Source organism: Scleropages formosus, chromosome 24 (assembly GCF_900964775.1).
Source record: "Scleropages formosus chromosome 24, fSclFor1.1, whole genome shotgun sequence".
Lineage (NCBI taxonomy): Eukaryota > Metazoa > Chordata > Actinopteri > Osteoglossiformes > Osteoglossidae > Scleropages > Scleropages formosus.
In genome coordinates, this window is record NC_041829.1 from 5,412,440 (window position 1) to 5,434,378 (window position 21,939).

The 21,939-nt window shown below is 44.5% G+C and overlaps 1 protein-coding gene across 3 annotated transcripts in view; it reads right to left on the bottom strand.

Moving 5' to 3' along the window:
* Positions 1-8,375: 8,375 nt before the first annotated feature.
* Positions 8,376-21,939, bottom strand: part of LOC108936599 (IQ motif and SEC7 domain-containing protein 3-like) — a 101,875-nt gene continuing 88,311 nt past the window's right edge. For 2 of the 3 annotated variants that reach the window (XM_029248846.1, XM_029248844.1), the window contains 6 exons: positions 21,566-21,691; positions 20,375-20,474; positions 19,097-19,258; positions 16,443-16,535; positions 15,233-15,276; positions 8,376-10,369 (listed from right to left, as the gene is read on the bottom strand). In XM_029248846.1, coding sequence (XP_029104679.1) covers positions 9,899-10,369; positions 15,233-15,276; positions 16,443-16,535; positions 19,097-19,258; positions 20,375-20,474; positions 21,566-21,691 — 996 coding nt within the window. In that variant the 3' untranslated portion in view covers positions 8,376-9,898. The remainder of the gene's footprint in view (positions 10,370-15,232; positions 15,277-16,442; positions 16,536-19,096; positions 19,259-20,374; positions 20,475-21,565; positions 21,692-21,939) is intronic. The other variant, XM_018756079.2, reaches the window with a different exon arrangement.

Consider the following 21,939-nt stretch of genomic DNA (forward strand, 5'->3'; position numbering starts at 1 on the left):
TCTCCCACTGCACCATATGCACCAATGTGCATCATGGTTTAAAGCTTTGAAGACTGACGCTCTGGAAATGGGTCCTCGCTTTGTTGGGCTGAGCGCTCCCGTTTCCTCGGTCACTGAACCTCTGCTCTTGCGCGAAGCCCCGCAGGACTGAAGTGCACCCTGTACGTTCCCGGGCCCCTAGGGCACTGGATCTGAAGGGGCCTCGTCTGCACTGCTTGCCTGTGTCACTTTAATGGCTTGCCACAAAGCGCTTTGTTGTCACTGAATCGTTAATAGCGTGACCATTTGACAGTTTTGCTCAGCGATGATGTCATCATCAGTGGCGACAGTGGTGATTGATGACATCATCAGTGATGATGATGTCACATCGACTGGTGATGAAACGTTTGCAGTCTGAATGCCAAGCTAGGGGAACACCTGAACACCCCAATCAACAACTCGAGCTAGTAACACAATCAATCTTCTCTACCATTATTTATTTATTTATTTATTCATATGCTTTTGACTGGACAGTAAGAACAACTGGTTTGTGTTTTGTGGCTGAAATGTCGAGTTATTCAACAAGTTTCATAAACTTCTTGTTTTGATGAAACGTAGGTTTAAAGCTGTTCAGATGTGTCTTGTGCAGAATGAGGAAGTTGCAGGTGCAGATTGTTTCTATGACAACATGGAGGATGGTAATAAGGGTAAAATGCTGTTTTAGGCTCCATCTGTTTCTGCAATGATGTTTCTGTCTCTCTCAGGTGCCCTTTGGGTTGTCGGGCTGCGGTTCTCGCTGTGAAATTGGGAGATGGGCTTGTTTTCCTCCAGGTCACTGTGATTTTTACCACAGATGAGCGCTGATACCGTGTGGGTGTTTTTTCTACACCACAAGGACGAGCTAGCATTTCTACTCAGTTCACTCCCTCATTAGCAAGTGAAAGTCCTGTATTGCTTCTGTACTTCAGGATATAGGTGGTGCAGTCAATAAGTTCTAGGACTGGCTGCCACGTGTCCCTGCTCTGGTTATATCACGATATGAAACACACATGTGCTGGAAGTTTGCAAACACAGCAGCGTCCCACGGCGCCAGAACCGCGTATTTCCACAATATCTCACAGTGGTCTCTCGTATTTCTTGTATTCGTTTAAAAACAACTAGTAAATCGCCGAATCCATATAAATTGCGCTCAATTTCATTCTCACTCTTTGTGTGCGTCTGCATGTTCGCGTGTTCGGTGCGAGTCGGCGTGAGCGGGGACAGGACATCATAAATTGCGGCACCTGGCAAATTGTGAGCAAGCTATTTGTCCTGACATAAAAACATAATGGGTGCCGCTTTATCCAAAATTGTTTTGTTTACTTGTGGCCAAAAGATTACAGCAAGCACTCGATTGTTCTCCGTGTTCTACAAAGTGGACTGAGGATTTTCAGATTTCTTTCTTTTTTTTTTTCTTTTTTTTTTCTTCTGTTTCAGGGATTTTTGTTGTAGGGCGATAACAGGGCAGCATTTCTAAAATCACCATGGGGAATTTGTACGGTCCTGTCACTATATCTGCAGGGCCGGTTTCACGAGGCTGCGGTGGAACTGCTGTATCCCTGAGAAGATAAGAAGGTAATGAAAAGTAAGAAGGTTTTTTCATAACTACTTCTGCAATAGTGGCGCAAGGGAGAGAGCAGCTGCAATCGTGCTCCATAATGTATGATCAAGCATTCCGGGGGGGACGGCCAGTTCTTTTACACCACCCCAGTGACAGCCTGTAAACCGTGGTAAAGAGGAGCGATGTCCTTCTTCACGCTTATAATCCTGTTAAAATCTTGTAAACCCCTTGAAACTGAAAACTTTTCACCGGGTGCTTTCAAACATCACCTTTTTTTGAAACGCAACGTGACCCTTCTTGGAACCGATGAAGCCATCGGATCCTTCCCCGGGGCTGCATCGCAGGGCAGTTGGCAGGAAGGCGCTCAAAAATTGATGAATGTTTTATTAGCACCCAGCAGAGTCTTGGCCCAAAACACTGGTGTGAGGAAAACCCAAGGGTGTTGGCCTGATTCTTCAAAGCTGTCTGGTTCGTGCCTTTGCATGCTGGACGTGCGAGGGACAGGTGGAACCCCAGACAGCGAGAGCAGCCCGTGACAATGGTGGTCAACTCGCATTAAAGCAATTCATTCTGATCATCTCTTCTGAGCTTCTGAGCATCTGACCGTCCGGGGTCTCCTTTCTCCTCACGCCCTTATGCCTTCCTTGTCAGCCCTTCACCTTAAGTGGACTAAATCTTAAAAACTGAGAAATTCATGCCTCTGCTAAAAAGGTAAGAGGAGGAACTCACCGTTTCGGATGAGCTGTATTCTTGGTCATCATATTTTCCCAGAATATTATTCATTTGTAACTATTTTGATTATTATGATAATAATTTAATTTCTTATTTTTTTCTTAGTCCTTTTATGTCTTTTAGTGTATTATCCCTTTATATATCACTTGTATGTATATTCCTTCTCTTTGGTGGTACGGTCTGCTGTAGAAGGTTCTAGATCACAGGCACCTGTCTTACTGGGAAACTCCACTTAATGGGATTGGATGCAGGAGATCTCGAATGCCCTTTGTTTTAGGTATCAGCAGGAATAAGGGAGTTCTGGGGAATGCGAAACGACAAGGAACACGGACCTGTGACGGATAGCGCGTGCTGAGAACTCTAACAAACCATTGTTAAGCTTTATTGTGCCTCATTATTGAGACGCCAAAGAAGCATGACTTTCCGAAAAAGATCAATGCCAGCAATCGTATGGGGTGGATTAATTCTCAGTGTTCAGAAGCCTTTTTTTAATACGTGATGCTATTAGCTGAGATGCAACAGGTCGGCTTCCTAACACTTCTCCCATGATGTTAGCGCCATCGCTGAATTTCGCAATAACAGTGGTACGCTGTACAAATCACTGCGTTACCTAAATTGAAGAAAAAGCATCACAGATTTATGAAGATTGTTTGAAGAAATATGAATTGATGCCTGCCTACTGATATTCGGCTAGTTTGATTAAGGCTCTGGATTAAAGTGAAGAATATTAACAAAAGTGTGTGAAATTTTAAGGTGGTGAAACTGTGGGGAGCAGTAGCACTTTACAGTGTTACGTGATCATTTCTAAAAAGTCCGAAAAGGGAACATTGCTTCTTGTTGACGTGCAGCCCACCCTCCTGCTCCCGTGTCTGTGTGTGTGTGGAGGAGAGGATTTTCTTTAAACTGCACAATTAATTACGAAAGTGCTGTTGATATATTAGGCACAACAGGTGGTCCCATAACAATTATGCCTGTTTTTTAATTCTGTGTACAGAACGCTGTCGTTCCCCCCCATTCTCACAATCTCAGTTTCTCTTTCTGTGCTGCGCTGCCACACTTCATGGTGCTCATCCTATTTTTATGTGTAGCCACAGGCAACATCCAATTTAAGATCGCACCAGTAAGGCCAGTACCTTGTTAAATCGGAGCTCTGTTATCTGCGACGCTCTTCCGGGGCAGTGGGAGAACTGGATTTACTCTTATCGCACTCGGTGTCTTTTAGCTGTGGAATGTGCTTATTTTCCTTCCGCTCACACTGCTCTTGGGACATATTTACGCAGGTTTTGGCCTCAGTTCAGCGAGAGGAATGAATGATTGGGCTATGTTACTGCTACTTAAACATTTTTTTTTTTTTGTGGAACAAATAGTGTCATTATACATTATGTGTTTGTCTCTGTGTGTTTTACTGTGTGTCTACGGTATCTCTAGCTCAGATCTTCCGCTGTTTCAGCTTGGACTTGCGAATGCGCAGCTCATTTCAACGGTACCTCTAACATCCATCATCTAGAGCCAGAAATCTTGAGAACCAGCTGCAGTATTTGTAGCCTTGGGAACTTTGAATGTGTGTGTGTGGGGGGGGGGGGGGGGGTCACCTCAGATTATACTGAATCCTTATTGTCTGTTTCACCCTGTTCATCAATGAAAGCAGCTGGGTGAAAGACTGATCTGAAGAAGGACCGCAAAGTGGCCCAACACCTGCCCTCTCCCGATTATTCGTCCACATTATTTGGTCCTTTCTCCGAGCCCTTTGCCCCTGAACCACAATAAAAAAAAGGTTTCACACTTAATCATGCTTGTCCATATATGAATTCGTTGTCTCGGTGGGAGGAGCATCATGCCAACGTGGGGTTACTTCAGCTCCTGGGGCTGGTGCCACCCAGTTCCCCGCAGGGCCGCCGTGTCGTTGTGAGCCGCAGCCCTGCATGTTCACCAGACTGACTTTCTCCACTGTGGACCTCATGTCCAAATCAGAGAGAATCCCACTGAGGAGCTGGAAAATTCCGAGCGAAAGCACGAGAGAGAACCTGAAATGACTCACTGAACTGTCGGCAGTCCTCACTTTTTTCTACATGATCTCAGAGGTAACAACCCATAATGGCGGTGATTTAGTCGTAGTCTCTGTAGCCTCATCGCCTACTCCACTCGGGGAGTGTGGTGGTGGGGGGGTCGTCCCTGAAATTGTGCAAGAGAGTCAGTCCCAGCTTAGGATGGAAAAACCCGGAAGGGAAGGCGATGCAAACCTGAAATAATGACGGCACAAAGGCGCTGGGAGATCAGATGCCACTTTGAATGTACGCATTTACATGAAAAATAACTCAGTTCCCACTGAGACACCTTGCAAAGTTCTACAGCCCTTCTCGATATGGATTAAAATTGCCATTCAGTACTTTTACTTGGTAATTCAAGTTGTCACAAGTCGCTATATCTTTAGAGCAATTAACTAATGCACCACTTTAAAAAAAAAAATGTTATTCTAACTGACATGTAATGTAAGTCCGCGACGGTGAATTTATTTCCCAGGAAAAAAAAATCAAATCGTCTCTGTGCGAGTTTCCTCCGGCTAAGAGAACGCAGGTCTCAGGGACCGTCTCCAGGCTCCGTGGCCTCAGCGCTAAGGGACAAAATACTGCAGAAACGTTACAGTCACAGACAAGCAACATACATCTGTGTCCAGAAGTTGAGGGTGATCGGCTCCTCCGGCAGAAATCATCTCATAAATCAGCCTCGGCGCTTCTCCCCTACAACTTTACTCCATCCATCTCCCATAATCAAGAAAGCAGCCTTCTTTTCTAAGTGCTACTGTGTGTGTGTGTGTGTGTGTGTGTGTGTGTGTGTGTGACAGGGGATGCCAGACACTGCAAGGAGATCAGGAGCAAAGGGAGAACATACACACTTGCACACAAACACACGTGCTTGGAAGCATAGACTCGTTTTTCAGTCATTTATTTTTTAATGCACAGTTTTAAGTGGGGTTTCGAAGTACACACCTTTCTCGGGGCACACAAATCCCACAATGCCCATCCTCCTGATTGACTCATATGACAGCCTCCACTCTCTTGAGTTCAGAAGTTGTAAAATATCGACTGCAATAACAATAACGGGAGGCTGACTGACTCAGTCTCGCTGTCAGTTTGATGGATATTTGTATTTTTTTTTTTTCATTCTTCAAGATGTCCAACAACATGTCCTTTCTGTTTATCCATTCGGAATAAAATAAATGACAGACAGAGTTTTGAGGAAAATCAGTATTTTGTTAAAACTGTCATCAATCTAAATATATTCTCGAGAATAATAAAATCAATAGATATTTCTAAAACTAGCATTTAGTGAATGCATGGGTCGTTTAGTGATGGGCAAGCTAATCTATATAATTGAAATTTAAATACCAATGCGCACAACAAGCTATCATTATACAATGTAATCCATAAATAAATAATTTATATATCTTGTAACTAAGCATTTTTAGCAGTGCAGTGAAGTACAGCTCTTAATGGTTATGTACATTTGGTCTTGCATTTTTTCTTTAACATGTCTATTGCAAAGTCCGCTTTTCACAGTGTATGGCGTATATAAGTAGCTTCTGAATCTCCTCTTAACTCCGAATACATTTTTTTCCACCAAGTTTTACCCATTATTCTTCATAATCTGCTTGATCTTCAGCCATCCGAACGGTACCCAACAACACGCGCGTAATTAATAAATCATGAAACAGTCATTAACAAATAATGGAACACATTTTGGCGTGGTTCTCGCAGTAAAATACACACACATACAGGGAAAGAACATTTAAACATGTAAGTTTGTACAAAGTCGCCCACATTTCACAGCTGATTCGACAAGTCACCTGAAAGATTGTCACAATAATTCGTTCCTTGAGAAAAATAAATCGGAAAAATCAGCTGAAAAGTCTTCAGCTTTTCCTTGTAATATGACAGACCAAATGTAATGAAACAGTCACCCAGTCGGCCGTCGCGGTTTCAAAGGTGAGCTCTGAAATAATTGGTACTCATTTATACTGCAGCCAGCGGAGAGGATAAGAAGCCCCAGCCGGCCTGAATTCCGGAGCCTAACATTTCCGGAGAGTTCTTCAGACTGTACAAATTAATTCTGAAATTTAAAGGCTCGTGGATTTAATATCGTATCTTAGTCTTCGCTCAAGAACTAATGCAGAAGATTCCAGTTTCCTTTTCAAACGCCGTTGCTAAGCTGTTCCTCGCCTTCAAAGGGACACACTGTTACAGTATGTGCTCTTACTGTTCATGTACTACTGTACACTGATGCAATGACTTTGTACTCAAGTATATTACGCTAATTCAGATACATCATCAAAACACTTTTCATGTCATTTCGTTTGAATGCGGATTTAAGTATAACTACCTTCACTTTATACTTTCTACTTGCACATAATAAATAAAAAAAAAAATCTCATCAGTATTGATATACAGGCTTCCCTGATATAACGAAGGTTCCTTTTATGAGAATTTTGACTTAAGAGCAAATGTAATTTTGTACACTGAAATTTGCATAATGAGGAGTCAACTCACACTTACGAGAAACACCTTCAGATGAAGAGACACGGAGGGGTTGCGAGTAATTATGAGGAGTTGTTAATGATCGGAGTACCTACATTATGGCATTGCCATGTTACTTATTGTTCTAATAATAATAATAATATTGACAACAATCTTTATTTTATATAGTGCATTTAACAGCAGCTTCTCAAAGCATTTTGTAACAAAGAAGGAATATATATGGCCTCAAAAGAGCGATAGAATAATTCTCTTTTCATTTTTTCATTGAAAGTAATGGCGACGAAGAGTTAAGTTTTGGAGAATTCACTTTACAAGCAGATCTTCAATAAAGATCACAGCCATTATGTGAGGTCAGCCTTTAATATACCATAAATGTATAAACTAAATTTAAAAGGCTATGTGAATTGAAATGCCCCTATTTCAGATTTTGATTTGGACAGGGAAGAGGACAACAAGGACAGTGCTGTAACTGTTCAAATTGTTTTTCTAAATAAACCAGTCTCCCAAACGTAACTAATTTGGGCAAAGAAAGAAGAGCTTCACCAAAAGATGAGACTGGTGCCTTTCCCCCCCATTAGAAACTGTGAATAAAAGGCTCTAAAAAAGGGCCACTGTGCATTCTGCCAGAGCATCAGTGCGACTCCAGGGAAATGGCAGATGGAGTCTGAGGGTCCGGCTCTTTGCACTCAAAGCCACTGCCTAATTGGCTAGAAAGACGCGCGGAACACCACCCCGAAGCGTGCTAACACAAGAGCGAAAGCTCAAACCACCAAAGGCAGAAAGAGGCCAAGGCAGAACAATCACTGAACACCACTTTAGTGAGTAAGTCTATGAACACATAAGCAGAAGAATCTCTGTCATTGCCAAATTTTCCATATATGTGAATGGATAAACCATGAACGGGTTTTAATGCACTCGGACATGTACTCCAAGTGTGATGAGATGCAATAAGTTGGGTGGGTGAACATCTCATACGGTAATTCCAATACAAGTGTCTTGAAACAAGACAGAGGAAATGCGTAACTTCAATCCTACGTTCCTTGTGACGTCAAATACCTACAGCCGCCCCCGAGAATGAACCTTCCACACGTCTTCAACAGCCTCGGTGCTGTGCAAAGCCTCCCCGATGAAGGCAGATCGCTCGCTGCCACCTGTCTATGAAGCCATGAAATCTGGAAAATTCTAAAGTGTCGGTTCAACAATTAAATAAATGGTGAGATGAGATAATAACAACTATGGAAGTAACTCTGCATTATTATTAATCTCCGTAATACATTAAACAGTTTTACCGTTGATTAAAGTGTTTCCGTTAAACGTTTTTCAGTTCTTCAAGTACGTGCGCTAGGTAGTGTACTGCGAAGAAGCAGAGTGCGGTATGAACGTGGTATACTCTCAGGTTTACTGTAGGATCCATTATCCGTGGTGTACGGTACAGTCGGACATGGGCGGCGAAGAGACAGGGCAATCGTTGCAAACCAAAAATAAATAATTCATACTAAATCGTCCCAAATTAATACATTAGATAAACGGAAGGCTTTCAAGTTAAAAGGGCCGAGTAAATTGCAGATTCATTGCCATGGGAGACAAACACCAGCATGAAAGGGAACGAAGTTATAAATCTCTGCGCCTTACAGAGGTGACACATAGACGCAAATAAAAACGGTGACACACACAGAGCACATTCTGTACATTTAGAATAGCAGTTCCCGAAGACAGAGTGCAAACCCAAAGCAGTGGCAGCAGGTTTCGAAAGATACTTTCCATCTCAAAAACATTTGTAGGGTGACCGGTACGCGCTTTGTGCACGTGTATCTCCAAACATGTTTTCCAATCATCCTTCAGATTTGGAAAGGCCGTCAGAAAGATCCACATAAACCGGATGAAACACGTGGTTAAAAACCACCACACGTCCTGCAGGTGTTTTTCTGGATGCGAGATTATACGAAATACAGAAGCACGAGTGGAGGTCGCCGATAACTGCGAAAGTGATAAAAAAAAACCGCACAAGTAACCACAACAATTGTTCGTTATAAACAGAATCGTTTCTGAAGGCTTTTGCGAAGCTGCGGAGGACGGTTAAAATGCCTCGTGACGTTCGATATTCCACCGAGATGCGTATGGACATCGACACAAATTCCTCTCCCACGTCTAATACTCCTAAAATTCCTGAGCTAAAGAGCGAGGACATTTGCAATAGGCCTTCTCAGACTTGAAGCCAACATCTTTTCTTCACCAAGACGCCTTCTTTAGCCTGTTTGTCGCAAACGAACCAGAGAAAACTACACCACATGACATAATTGTGACTAGGACGCGTAAACCGGGTCCAAGATTTTTTCCAAGTCCGTCTTTTATGCGATAAATTAGCGGCATGAAAGAGTTCGAACAGTTTTACAAAACTTCCAGGTGCTGGTTTTCTTTTTTTTTTTTTTTTTTACCTTACCCAACTTTTTTTTCTTTTTTTTTTTGCTTGAACTTGACTCTGAAGTCGAACGGGACGACAAACAAAAAACTGAATCACGTGTCACAGAAGCACAAAGAGAATTCTAGCCCTAATATTCTCCGATTGCAAAGTTCGTTTTTGCGGAGGAAGCCTCTTTTTGGCACGTACGTTTTTCCCCATCAGTCGCAGGTAACCGCAGTCAAAAGAACCCAAAAAAAAGTATTAAGGGTAAAGAACCACATTGGAGAGAGTCATTTAGTTGTTGACTGGGGGAAACAAATCAAAATCAATGCTTTTTCTTTCGCCCCCCAGAGGCCAGTCAGTTGTGAGAAACATACAGAGGAAACGTCTAAATCCGTTCAGGAAAGATCGAGTGAAAAAAGGCAGCAGAGTTATCTATTCTGGACAGTAAACTGACTTTTTATAGAAATTTATTAAAACTACTTCACATTTCGGTACACGTAACCGAAAGCTTTTTCACATTTTTTGTATCGTACTTTTATCTTCTTAAATATAGCAGTCTTTTTAATCGGTGTATATACATATGTACTGTACATAATATATGGATCGGATCTTCTCTATAAAAGATGGGTGGAGGTTTTCACGGAGCTTTATTTACACGAGGCTGCGTGTGCCGCTGGAGTACCTCCGTCTGCTCAGAACGGGGTCGGGGGGACAGAACTGATGGGGGTGGTTGTAGGGAGGTGGCGGCGGGGGCAGGGGAGGCTGGGGGGTGTTCTTAGAGGGCGTCCCCTGATTCCCGCCTTCCGTCGACTTCACCGGGGTGGAGATGGCCGACTGGATGAGCTGTTGCGTCGGGGTCTGGCTGAGGAAGGTCTCCACGCGGCCGCGCCCGCCCTTGTCCAGGACGATCACCTTGACGATCTGCTGGCACTGGATGAGCGTCTCCGGGTGCAGTTCGGCGACGGCGGGTATGTGGACCGGAGTCGCCCCTCCCGGCCCCGGCTGGAGGTGCGAGTAGTAGACCTCCCCCTGGTGGTTAAGAAGGGCGCCCGGGAGGGATCCACTCTCGGGGCTCCGGGATGCACTGAGCTGGTACGTTTGAAGCCTGTTGTGAATTGACACCTAGTTTAGAAACAGCCAGAGACAGCATTAAATGTTATAAAACTTTCCTCCTCTAAGTCAATAGCCCTCTGGTGTCAACAACACAACAGGCATGCGTGTCTGGTGGGGGGGGGGGGGGGGGGGGTGTGCCACGATGCAGGGCCAGTCAAGAACAGGTGCTGGAGGTGCTGGTGAGAAGGGCATGGTTTGTAGGGAGCTGGAGGGAGAGGGAGGGTGGGGTCGGCGGGGTTCCGGTCACTGTCTAGGGTGGGGGTGACGGAAAAGAGGACACCGAGGGCCTCGTCTCACCCAAACCAACCAAGCACTAAGGGAAAAGCATGTGCTCCAAGGTCGGGTCCACGAGGGCATCTGAGCGGCTGACTCACAACTAGGGATCACTGTGACTAGGAGAGCGAGTGAAGACGAGGGTGGGGGGAGGAGTCTAAGGGATGAAGGAGTGGTGCTCAGACAAAGAGAGGGACTTTCACAGACGTCACAGGCAACACTCAGAAGAATGCATGCCTTCAGAGCACACGGAGATTTCAGCAAGCCTGGTAGAGTCCACATAGTGCGTTATCTTTCCAGCAACACACTAGGTCGCGGACATGTTTCTTTTTGCAACGTGACAAACGGCCAGGCTTTCGGAAGGCTCCTTCGGTAGGAGCTGATTTGTTGGAAAACTGGCTTGGGCTCTACTGAAATATCATGAAACCACATAAAGTTGAGGCTTTTCTTGTGGACTGAAGCATAACAGATGAAATAATGCATTGTAACTTGTGTCACGTGGCACGATCCCGTGAAATATTAATCTAGATGCAGACGTCCAAAGACAAAGTATGGAAGCAGCCTGTCGAGATCTTTTGCTCGAAAGCAAAATTCTGCGTTAATGGGATACTACAGTAGTTCTGAAATGACAATCTCATCTTGGACATTTCACGGTCAATTAGGGCTAAACAAAGGAGACACGGCACTAGAAGATCTCAGTATAATTCCCACAGAGACCTGAAGCAACGTGCCGTTGATGACACGTGTGACTGAAAAGACGGTGAGAAAGGAGTAAATGTTTTCCGACTTTTACACTAAAATTACCAGGTTCGGCTCCACTTTACTGGAACTGGAAAGATGTATGAATTCGCCCCTCATATTAAAAGGGCTGGGTATTCTAGCTACTGCTTCACAAGACGATGAAGCACAAGAGAAACCAAGCCTCACGAACAGTGGTTTTCAGGATGTGACAATAAAGACTCAAGCAGTCTAAATCAGATTCCGACTGGTTTCCACATGTAAAAGAACACCCTGCTCTGTCCACACTATCTACGTCCTACGTCGCTCCTCTAGCTTTGTCCTGGAAGTGCGAAGCGGATACTCTCGAGGGCGAACTCCAAAGGTCCCTCTGAGGTCGCCGGCCTGGCGCCCCGAACCACAGCAGCTGGTGGCTGAGTGTGTGTTGCTGGACACGAATGCCGTTTCGGAGTGCGGGGGAAGCGCTTGTTGATGGGAACTGCACTGGCTGAGGGGCTCAGCAGCTTTTGTTGGGGGGGATGCATCCTGTGGCGATGGACACTTGAGAACCGGATGTACTGCACTGGCTCTGAAGCTGGAGGGATGTGACATGTGGTGATGGGGGGTGATGGATGTGGGGGAAGGGCTTGCCTTGCTGAACTATGACCATGACCGACCTCTCCGACCCATGCATTCCCGTCCGCTGACCTGCGAGGCATAGGGACCTCCCCCCTGCTGAACACTACTGGACCCCTCCTTACTCATGTGATTTTTACAGGTGCCTCCTCCTAATCCATCCTTGGCTTTTTCATCCCAAGGAAAAGCAGTTAGGCTACTAGCAGTCAGGGAAGAGGTCAAAAATCCATTAGAATGAGCAAACCATGTAATATAAGGCGATTGGCAATAGATCACGCTCAAAGAAATGTGAGCGGCGGAAAAAAAAAGTATATTATATATGTTGTTCAGTGAGTGTGCTTGAGGAAAATCCTGATAATTATTCCCCATGCCTGTAGAGTGGCATCAAAAGAAGTGTCATTTCTCAGAGACCTGAAAGGTGTGATATTCGGGCTCCAAAGTGATGGTCAGTGTTGTGGCAGTAGGCAGTAGCCTAAGGTACCCACACGGTCAGTGCCACGGACCGCGACACAGGACAGAACAATATGCACTCGGTACGATATGCCCTCTGTCATCAATCACGGAACGACATTAATTGAGGTGCCATAATGAATCCTGCTCGTTCCTTTCTCAAGCATAATTTCTCATGCTCAGATGGCAGGGCAAGAAATTATGAATAAAACCTCTACTCGCGTAGAATCTCACAAAAAGGTACTGCTGTACTTAGATCTAAATCTTCAAACATTTAAAGGTAGCATATTTCAAAGAGTATACTTCAGGCAGTATATTTCCTCTAATAAAATAATAATTAAAAAAAAAAAATGATCCCACAAATGCAGCAAATCTAAAAATCATACAATGAAGAAAATTGTCACAATCTCTTTGTATGCATGTTGGTGCAAATACCTTAAAATACATTTTTAAAAGATTGAATGAACTATGAAATAATTTTAATAATGTCTTCTTTCCACGATAATGGTCAAATTTTAAAAAAGGAGCACGAATCTCTTTCACTGGTAAAATGCTGGTAAAACAGGTAACAGACCATGTGTTCGAATCCTTGCCACCAATAACTTTTTTATTTCATTACCCAGTTTGGGCTCCAGAAAATCCATCGATTTTGTTAAGTCAGAACTTGCTCTTCCTCCTCGGGGAAGCCTCTTACCTGAGAGCTACCGCACGCTCACGGCGAACCCACAGGGATTCGTTTGTTCCCGTAAAGACAAATATGGCTTATTACCCAGGTGTTCCTCCCCGAGAAAACCCTTCTGTTGTCTCAGCGGCTCCATGCCGTCGTCATTTCCGAAGGGAGAAGTGCAATCGCCGCCCGATACAAACTGGCTCACGGTGACAGGCGGCAAGGATCCCTCGATCATTTGTTGTTTATTATGATCAGTTAAGAAGGTTTCTATTCAAATGTGGAGTCCACTGAATTTTCTTCACCACTACGCATATCCAACATGACCGGGTCACTAAGGGGACCTTGAGATATGCTATAGTACCTCCAATACTACGGTGTTCCTCACATGAGGCTAACAACACAGCTCACCTGTGTTTACCTGGGTAACGACTGCACTAATCTGCTCTCCACGGATCCACTTATAACTGTAGTTCCGTCATGACTGGCCACAAGCGGCAGCATCGCCGATGACGAGGTCTTCATTGTGCCACAATGAAAAGGTTCGACACATTTCAGGCAGAGGTGGCGAAGACACATTGAAGAGCCCTCGCTTACAAATCCCCTTAGAGCCTCCGACTGGGTTTCATTTTCTCGCTGGTAAAACATGGTACGGAGGCTATCACAAGCCACGTGACCCGCTCAAGGACAATAAGCGCAGAGCTTTGGATCTGCACCAGTGTTTCTTTTGTATTTAACGCTTGATTTGTAAGTACAGCATTAAGCCCGAGGAAACCGTTGTTTTTATAACTCAATCGGTTCGAAATTCCTTGGAAATGTTGCACGTAAAATATTAAGAGAAAAAGGGTCTATTAATTCAAATGTAGAGGAATTTCACAGATATAACTTGCCAGCTGTTCAGTGGACAGGTGGTAGCATACTGGATGAAATTCATGCCTTTCAACCCAAGGTCAGGGGTTTGAATCCCCCCCCCCTCCAGTGGTGGCACTCTCGAGCAAATGTGTCAATGAAGTTGCCCAGCTGGATAAATGGGCAGCTCAAGAGAAAGGCGTCGGAAGGTCTGACTGAAGAGGTCCTGCACCATGAATTCCCAATCTTTGCCTCTTTTCAGTCCAAACTGGTCAGTATTATTTACCGTGCGTCAGTGCGGTTCATAATTAGAACCACGAGGGACAGTTAACTCCAATCCCGACGTTTCTTACGTGAGTATCTTCCGGACCGTCCGCTAGTGGCGAACAAGAGTCACGCTGCAGAACAGTAAAGGTGATGGACTGACATTTCTAAGGGTAAACAGCATGAAACCCGAGCAAACGAGGTGGTCCAACCTGCACCCCAGAAGCCTCCCCTCCTATTCTTCATGGCCCGCAGCTCCTCCGTTTGCCCTGTATCTGCTACGTCGCCACGTTATCGGCCTCGGCACCTTGGACCTGACACGTTTCCTAGAAATAAGATCCACCCTGAAACACGACAGGCCGCCGAGCTCATTTCCCATTAGATCGGCGCATGGATAAGCGTCCTACTCGGACATTTCTCTGTCTGAGATCTATTTGGAAAAACAAGCGAGGAAACAAAGTTTTCACAGCAAAAAGGCTGAGTATAAAAAGGCTTTTCGTCTATGTGATTAAAACAGAAAGGGTAGCCTTTCCCAAAATGCACGTGAAGGAATTATATTTTCATTATGAAAATTTTGTTGTACTCGGCACCTCTGGAAACAAAACCTGCAGTTTACTGTAATATTTTGAAAAAAACTTGTTTCAGCTTTATATTCATTAATCTTTCGAGCACCCTACTACAATTGCGCTCCGTGTCCGGGCAGATGCGTGCAGCGCGTAGTGTGTAAGTGTGTAACAGGAAATGAAAAATGAGTAAAAAGTGGAGTATTACATTAACAAATCTCTGCTGCGTCAGAACGGTTTTATTCTCAGAGACTTTAAATGGATTTTCAAATGCTTTTGTACAAGGGGGCAGCTAAAAGCACATACGCACACGCACGCACGCACGCACGCACGCACACCTATGCACACAAGCTGTATCTGGCTAACAGCTAATGCACCTGAACCTTTCCTCCTCTGAGAATAAACAAACATACTTACCTGCATTTGCTCTTCTCCACAACATCGAATACTTACCTCAACCGTGTTATTCCCAGGCTTCCCATCGAGGTCCTGCTTGCCTGGAAACCACGCAGAAGAGACCATTAACTGACACCAGATCAATAAGTAAAGAGAAACAGGACGGCAAGCTGGGAATAAGGCGGGGAATTGCTGTGGGTCCTGCAAGCCTGTGGAAGAGCGGCCAGCAGACAACGAGTGTCTTCCGAACACATCATTAGTGGCGCCGCGTTGCTCCACGGCCATGATGATAAGAGGAAAAGACCTCAGCCGCCTGCAGCTCTTGCGATAGTTTGTTTGCTAATTTATTTATCTCCCGCATTTCTCTTACCGCTGCTAGTCATTTCTAAATCAGTGTTTCTCACCCTCGGCTGCACAGCCCAGCTCAAGGGTGTTTCCGCCAATTCGTGTCCCTGCCAGCTAGCTGTATTTTAAAAGCAACTCTCCTATTTCCCTTCATTGCACAGTGGGTAGCGCTGGTGCCTCACAGCACCTGGACTGTAAATTTGAAATTTGGACATCGCTTTGAATCCAGGTTAGTGAATGTGGAGGCTGCATGTTCTCGCTGTATCTGCATGGGTTTCCTGTAGATGCTCTGGTTTCCTCCCACAGTCCGAAGACATGTCTTCCATCGGTGTGACTCTGTAGAGTGTATGTGCGTGTGTGTGTGTGTCTGTGTGTTGCGTTGCTCTGCTGTACGACTGAGTGACTGAGTGTCAGGAGCTTAGCACAACGCATCTAGCACTGCAAGTTGCCACAGAGAGATCAGGGATCAAATGCTTAATAGTTCAGAATTAGTTAAGTAATTGATAATAATGAGGGGGCTGCGGTGATGCAATGGGTTTGACTGGGACCTGCTCTCTGGTGGGTCTGGAGTTCAAGCCCTGCTTGGGGTGCCTTGTGATGGACTGGTGTCCTGTCCTGGGTGTGTCCCCTCCAGCCCTACGCCCTGCGTTGGTGGGTTAGGCTCTGGTTTGCTGTGACCCTGCTTGGGTCAAGCAATTTCAGTCAGTGTGTGTCGGTTAATAATCATTCTAAGTCTGTCTGGATAAAGCACATGTTCTAAAATGTACATGTATTTATTTTGCATTTTATTCAGGGGGCATAAGCTTCAGATGCTGAGCCAGACACTTAGAACAAGTCATAGACCTGATGAGTTATTCCTTATTGCCAGTCAGGATAGGGTTCATGCCCAGGGGGTGGGAGGACGCTGGTGGCAGCACCGTACCTTGTGGAGAACCCTGCTTTCCTCGGATCTCCAGCTGGCTCCCGTTGCTCTTGGCCGAATGCGTTTTGGCCCCTTGCTGCTTCTCCAGCTCCCCTGCAGGACATAGAGGAGACGCTCTCAGCACCCGAGTCAGGGCGTATGTCACGGGTTCCGGGCATCCCTTGCATTTCCGCACTCTTAAAAATTAGCCACCGACACTCAGCTCAGTTCTCCCTAATTGGGTTTTGGAGTCGAAAGTAATAGGCTGCCGTTCCCAATTAGGGATTCAAATAAACATGACAGAATGTCCTTTGGATTAAACTGATATAAATTTAAACACTCAAGTAGTATCAGTATCGTTGCATGACAAGTATGGGTTCCGGGTTTCAGACTGTTGAAGTTCAGAACCAGCGGATGTTCAAATAATGTAATAAATCCCAAACAAAATCAAATCACAAATGATTCGTAATTCACAAGAATGTCGTTAGATGATTAGTTAGTAATTAATAACAAAATCTATGTTAAAACTGAAATGAATTCCACGTGATTAGGGAGTAATCCGGGCAGGGGACGAAAAATGTACGCTGGGAAATCGTTGTTCTCGGGAAGGATGAAGATCTCTTTGGTGCTCATCCTCTCTGTGGCGCCGCGCCTCTGAACCTCATCCCTTTTCTGGGACAGTGATGAGTGGCGATCCCTCCAGGGGAAGGGGGTGTGCTTTTTGGAAATCCCAGAGCGTGCACTTAATCTCGCCACTTCTCCCTCGTATTCTCGCAGAGACACCATAGCCGAGGTCCTATGGCTTCGCGCGCATCTATCTGTCTCACGACTGTGCCAGCAGAGCTAACCCCCCCGGCTTCTAAGAGAAAAATATATTTACGTTATAATGCAATGCACAGTGGGGTTGGGGTTGCACAACCTCATAGGTCAACTACTGCATATTTAATCCTGAGCTGTCAGTAAAACGAATCAGCTGTGGAAATCCGGAGCCCAAAATCCGGGGTTGTGTCCTGGCAGCAGCTCTGTTTGCATGGGCACCGGCAGGTGAGGTTACGCACAACGGAGACCACCACGTGCCTCATCATCCACCGCATTCCAGATTCCACCACTGTCACTCTGAACACCACAACAAGGGGGTGGTGCGGTCGTTAGAGCAGCTGCCGTTGGCATCGAAGGATCCAGGTTCACATCCCACCTTCTGCTCTAGTACCCAAGATATGTACCATAAATTCATCCTGTAAAAATAACCCAGCTGCATAAATGGGTAAATCAGTGTAACTAAATTAGCCGTGTATGACACTGGAGAAAAGTGTGAGCCGAATACATAAATATAAATGTGCTGTAAGTGGGTTGCAGGTGGGGCGCAGTGCATTTCCACTCAACCTATGAGGTGAGAAGCCCCACCAAAGAGAGGGTCACATTGCTGGAATCTGTCCAGTTTGTTACGCCCCCCATCAAGGCCCCAGTTCCCTGTTCTGCTACTCCCTGAAGGTTGAGATTTATTCTTTCACGAACTCCAAGAGCAAAACCTACAAAGGTCTTTCTAGACAAATATGTCCCATACATACATTTCATAAAGAAAAAAAACCAAGTCCTTAGGCAGTTAAAATGAAGTGTGTACTGAAATGACTCTGAACCTCAAATACTTAAGGTAGCACTCCTTCAGGCGGAAAAGGCAAATATTCAGAGTGAGTGCTTTTATTTTGTGGCTTTTGTAGTAATGCCAAAGCCCTGCTTCCAGCTGTTTGAATCCTGAGCAACACCCCTGAGTCGGTGCATTGAACATTTAAAAGATTCCGTATTTTCGAGCCGTTCTTTTTTGGCAGTGAATGTTCCCTCAGAACACGCAAAGGCAACAATTACGCCGGAGTAATATGAGGAAAGGTGTCATATGAGATTGATGCCTTCTAAGAAGATTACCGGGTCATGCAGGGACAAAGTATTACATGTTGATCAGCGAGAATTCTCAGCTGTGGACCTCGATCAACGCATCTATATTTTGATTGCCGTGGCCTCTCTTGAGCGTGTTAGCTGTCATAAAATATAACTGTTCTCAGCTGCAACATCTGAAGGCAGCAGACTGCTAAATGAAGGACAGTATTCTGACTGTGAGTAACCGCATCTTTAGAGGTAACCGCCCCGGAGGTTTATTTACATGTATTAATTTACATGATACTTTTCTCTATAGCAGCTTACAATGTTAGTCTACCTACAATTATTTACCCATTTATACAGCTGGGTAATGCTACTGGAGCAATTTTAGGGTACCCTGCTCAAGGGTGCTACAGCCAGATGGGGGATTGAACCCGTAACCTTTGGTAGTAGGCAATATCTCTAATCACTATGCTACCCACTGTCCACTACAGTATTTATTGATCTCCCATTTCCTTGACTAGGAGTTTTTGTTTTCTTTTCCTCAACAGCCAAATGGCCTATTTCAGTGAAGTCATTCAGTCAATCAATCTGTCAAAAAATCAGCATTATATCCATCCATCCATCCATCACATTTCATCAACCGCTTATCCTTATCAAATTCATGAGGGACCAGAGCAAGAATCACCAAGTACAAGACGGGGGGGTACAACCTAAACAGGATGCCAGCATCAACATAGTAATAATAATAATAATAAAAAAGAAGAAAAAGAAGAAGAAGAAGAGAAATATGGGATGCTCACACTCAATGCGTATCTGCTCCATCTCCGTCACCTCAGCAATAGACTCCTTCAGGTCCTCAACAAATTTCAGCAGCTCCTCTGCACTCTGAGCACAGAAGTTGAGAACCTGCTTCTTGTCAGAACCAGACAGTGGTGATATGATGGTGATCCCATGTGGGTAGTCTAGTAGAAAGCACAGCAAACGATTTGGTTTAGGATCACATAACCACAGCTGATGGCATTGTGTGTAAGGAGAAAAAGGGTCTAAGTGAACATGTTAGTGTGTTTGAATCCCAGAAACAGAACAGTGTTTGCTATCGTTAGAAAGGTTCGCCATAACTCCATCAATAACTGCCCTCTGCCTAACCATGTTGTGAGGTAGATACGACCTATTTTAAATATGGTAAGCAACTTCTTTTAAGCCTCATGTAAAATGATCAGGCAGCATGTTGTATGGTCTTAACCAGTTAATGAATACTGTGGTGCACAGTGTAAAGAAAAGCTAACAAAGAGATACCAAAGTGGAACTATGCAATGCCGTATACAGAAGCCCACAGCTGTTCTAGGATTGGTTGTATACTGGGTTGTGTACTGCGGTACTTCTCGGACCCCTTTTTGAGGACCCATGGTCTTTCCTTGCTCCATCCACAATCACAACATATCAAAATAACTGAGGTCTTGATAATTCTTAATTGGCTGAATTAGAAATACAAGCAGAGGAAGGAAGAAATACATGCAATGGATGAGGATCCTGAATATACAGTTTGGGAATGACTAGTATACTGTATGTGATTTTTCTTCTCCTAATTTAATAACATGATCCATCAGTGCGCCACGAAGACAAATCTGAGCTTGATCCTTAAAGAGCATCCTTAATTAGGCCTCTGTCGGTAGACGCCAACACAATGAACAACACGACGGACATATGACTCTTCAGTTAATGACTCTTTTAGACAGCATCTTACATCCTGCCTGCTTTACCTGAAATAGTCAATATTTCATTTTTGCTGTGATTTGCAGAAAAAACCAAGCCAGGTCCAAAGGGAGAGCTAAGCTCAATTGTGCGCTGTAATGCACGTCTTTGTACAGGGTACGCCTCTGCATTGAGTACTACGCCGGAACGCCGTGGAATTTCACCAGTCTGCACCGCAGCCACACTTCTAAAGATGCCGGTTCTGCTTTTCTATCGACTCCTACCTTTGCTTTCCAGAACAGACCGGGTTCTCCTTGCGGGAGTCAGTCGCTGGGAGAGGAAATGGCTGTGGAAGAGGAGGCAAAAGCAGGCGGAGGAGCACTTACACTCATTTTCAAAGAGGTGGAACTGCATCCCTAGCAGCCCCATGGCTTTGCAGAACGTGTAGGTAGCAGAGCTCTTCTTCTTCGGACACAGCTTCAGGATCTGGGATCAAAGTGTTATTTGATGTCACTCTTTTTCCGTGGAAACGGAAGCAAACGAGAGAATCCGTTCAGCAGCGACACCACAGGGCTGACAGTTACGGGGGGAACAGCCGGTATCTTTGCTGCACTCTGAAGCTGCTATTCTGAATTTTCATCCTTGTATGGTATAAGCAAAGTGCCAATGATGCACTCTGACTAAAATTTCCCTCAGTCGAATTCCAGAGAGTAAAAATTTCAGCCACGACACAGTAATAAGAGAAAAGTTTCAAATAGTTACACCTCTTTGGACCTTCTGAAATGTGTGCAAAAACTTTCTCACTTTAAATTTTCGGAATAAGATTTATTGGATTCAGTAAGTAGAAATTTACTGCTCAAATCAAACAATGTTTCATTGCGATATTAAAGCTTTGCGCTTTTCTACATTGAAAAATGGCCCCATAACATTGTACAAACTTTTAGTGGTGGAGATAAAGGGCATGTTTAATTTCTTCTTTCTTTTTAATAATGATTACGATTACAGTGCAATTATCAGAGAAGCTTAATATTTCCCAAAGACTACCTTTAAATCAGTCTAACAGTGACTTTAATTATACTACTGAAATGTATGATTAATTTTGTTACCTTTTTACTGACTTTGACCACATGACTTATTCATGGGCTTTTTAATTGATGTAAGACTTTTCTCCTGACCTCAGTGGTGCATTCCCAAAGCTGAAAAAGGTAAATTGAATGCATTTTCTTGCCATGAAGATATAAGTTTAAACTTGAACTTAGAATATCCACAGTGGTACTCATTGGATGCTAGATAACAGGGTTGCTTGAATACTGTTTGGAAGTCATACCATCACAAACCTCCTTGACACACCTATGTCTCCAAGAAGCTAATGATATCGATATTGGTATTGTGCTGGTATTGTACTCCAGGTAGCTAAAGGCGTTGATATTGGTTTCGTATTGGTGTTCTACTCTAATGGTATTGGTATCTACTCTAATGATATTGCTATTGTACATTTGTCATGAGAGAACTCCATGTGCCTTGAAAGCACTATCGCATGACCAGCTGTTTTCGTTATATGCGAGCGGAAGCTTTACCACAATGAGATCGTTGAACAGGAACACCTCCCTCTGGTGTGCTGCCTGCTTCTGGGCTTTGTTCACATCGGCTACTTCAAAGAGTCGACTGCAACACACCAGTCGTCTGTGAGGGACGGACAGCACCTGAGCAGCAAAGACATAAGACCCGTTCGCCGTTGCTGTTGTGGTTGTGTTTGGCTGGTGCTCAACAAGCTCCATCTCCTAGGATCTGCGATGGACAGGATTAGCAGTGGAGCTGTGGTCCTGCAACAACCACTGGCATCTGACAATGACACGAACCAGTGACAAAGGGCTGGTGGTGATTCCCAACTTAACGACCTTCAGAGATCTTTACCTTGGTAGTACTGGATGTTCTCAGAAACGCTGGCAGC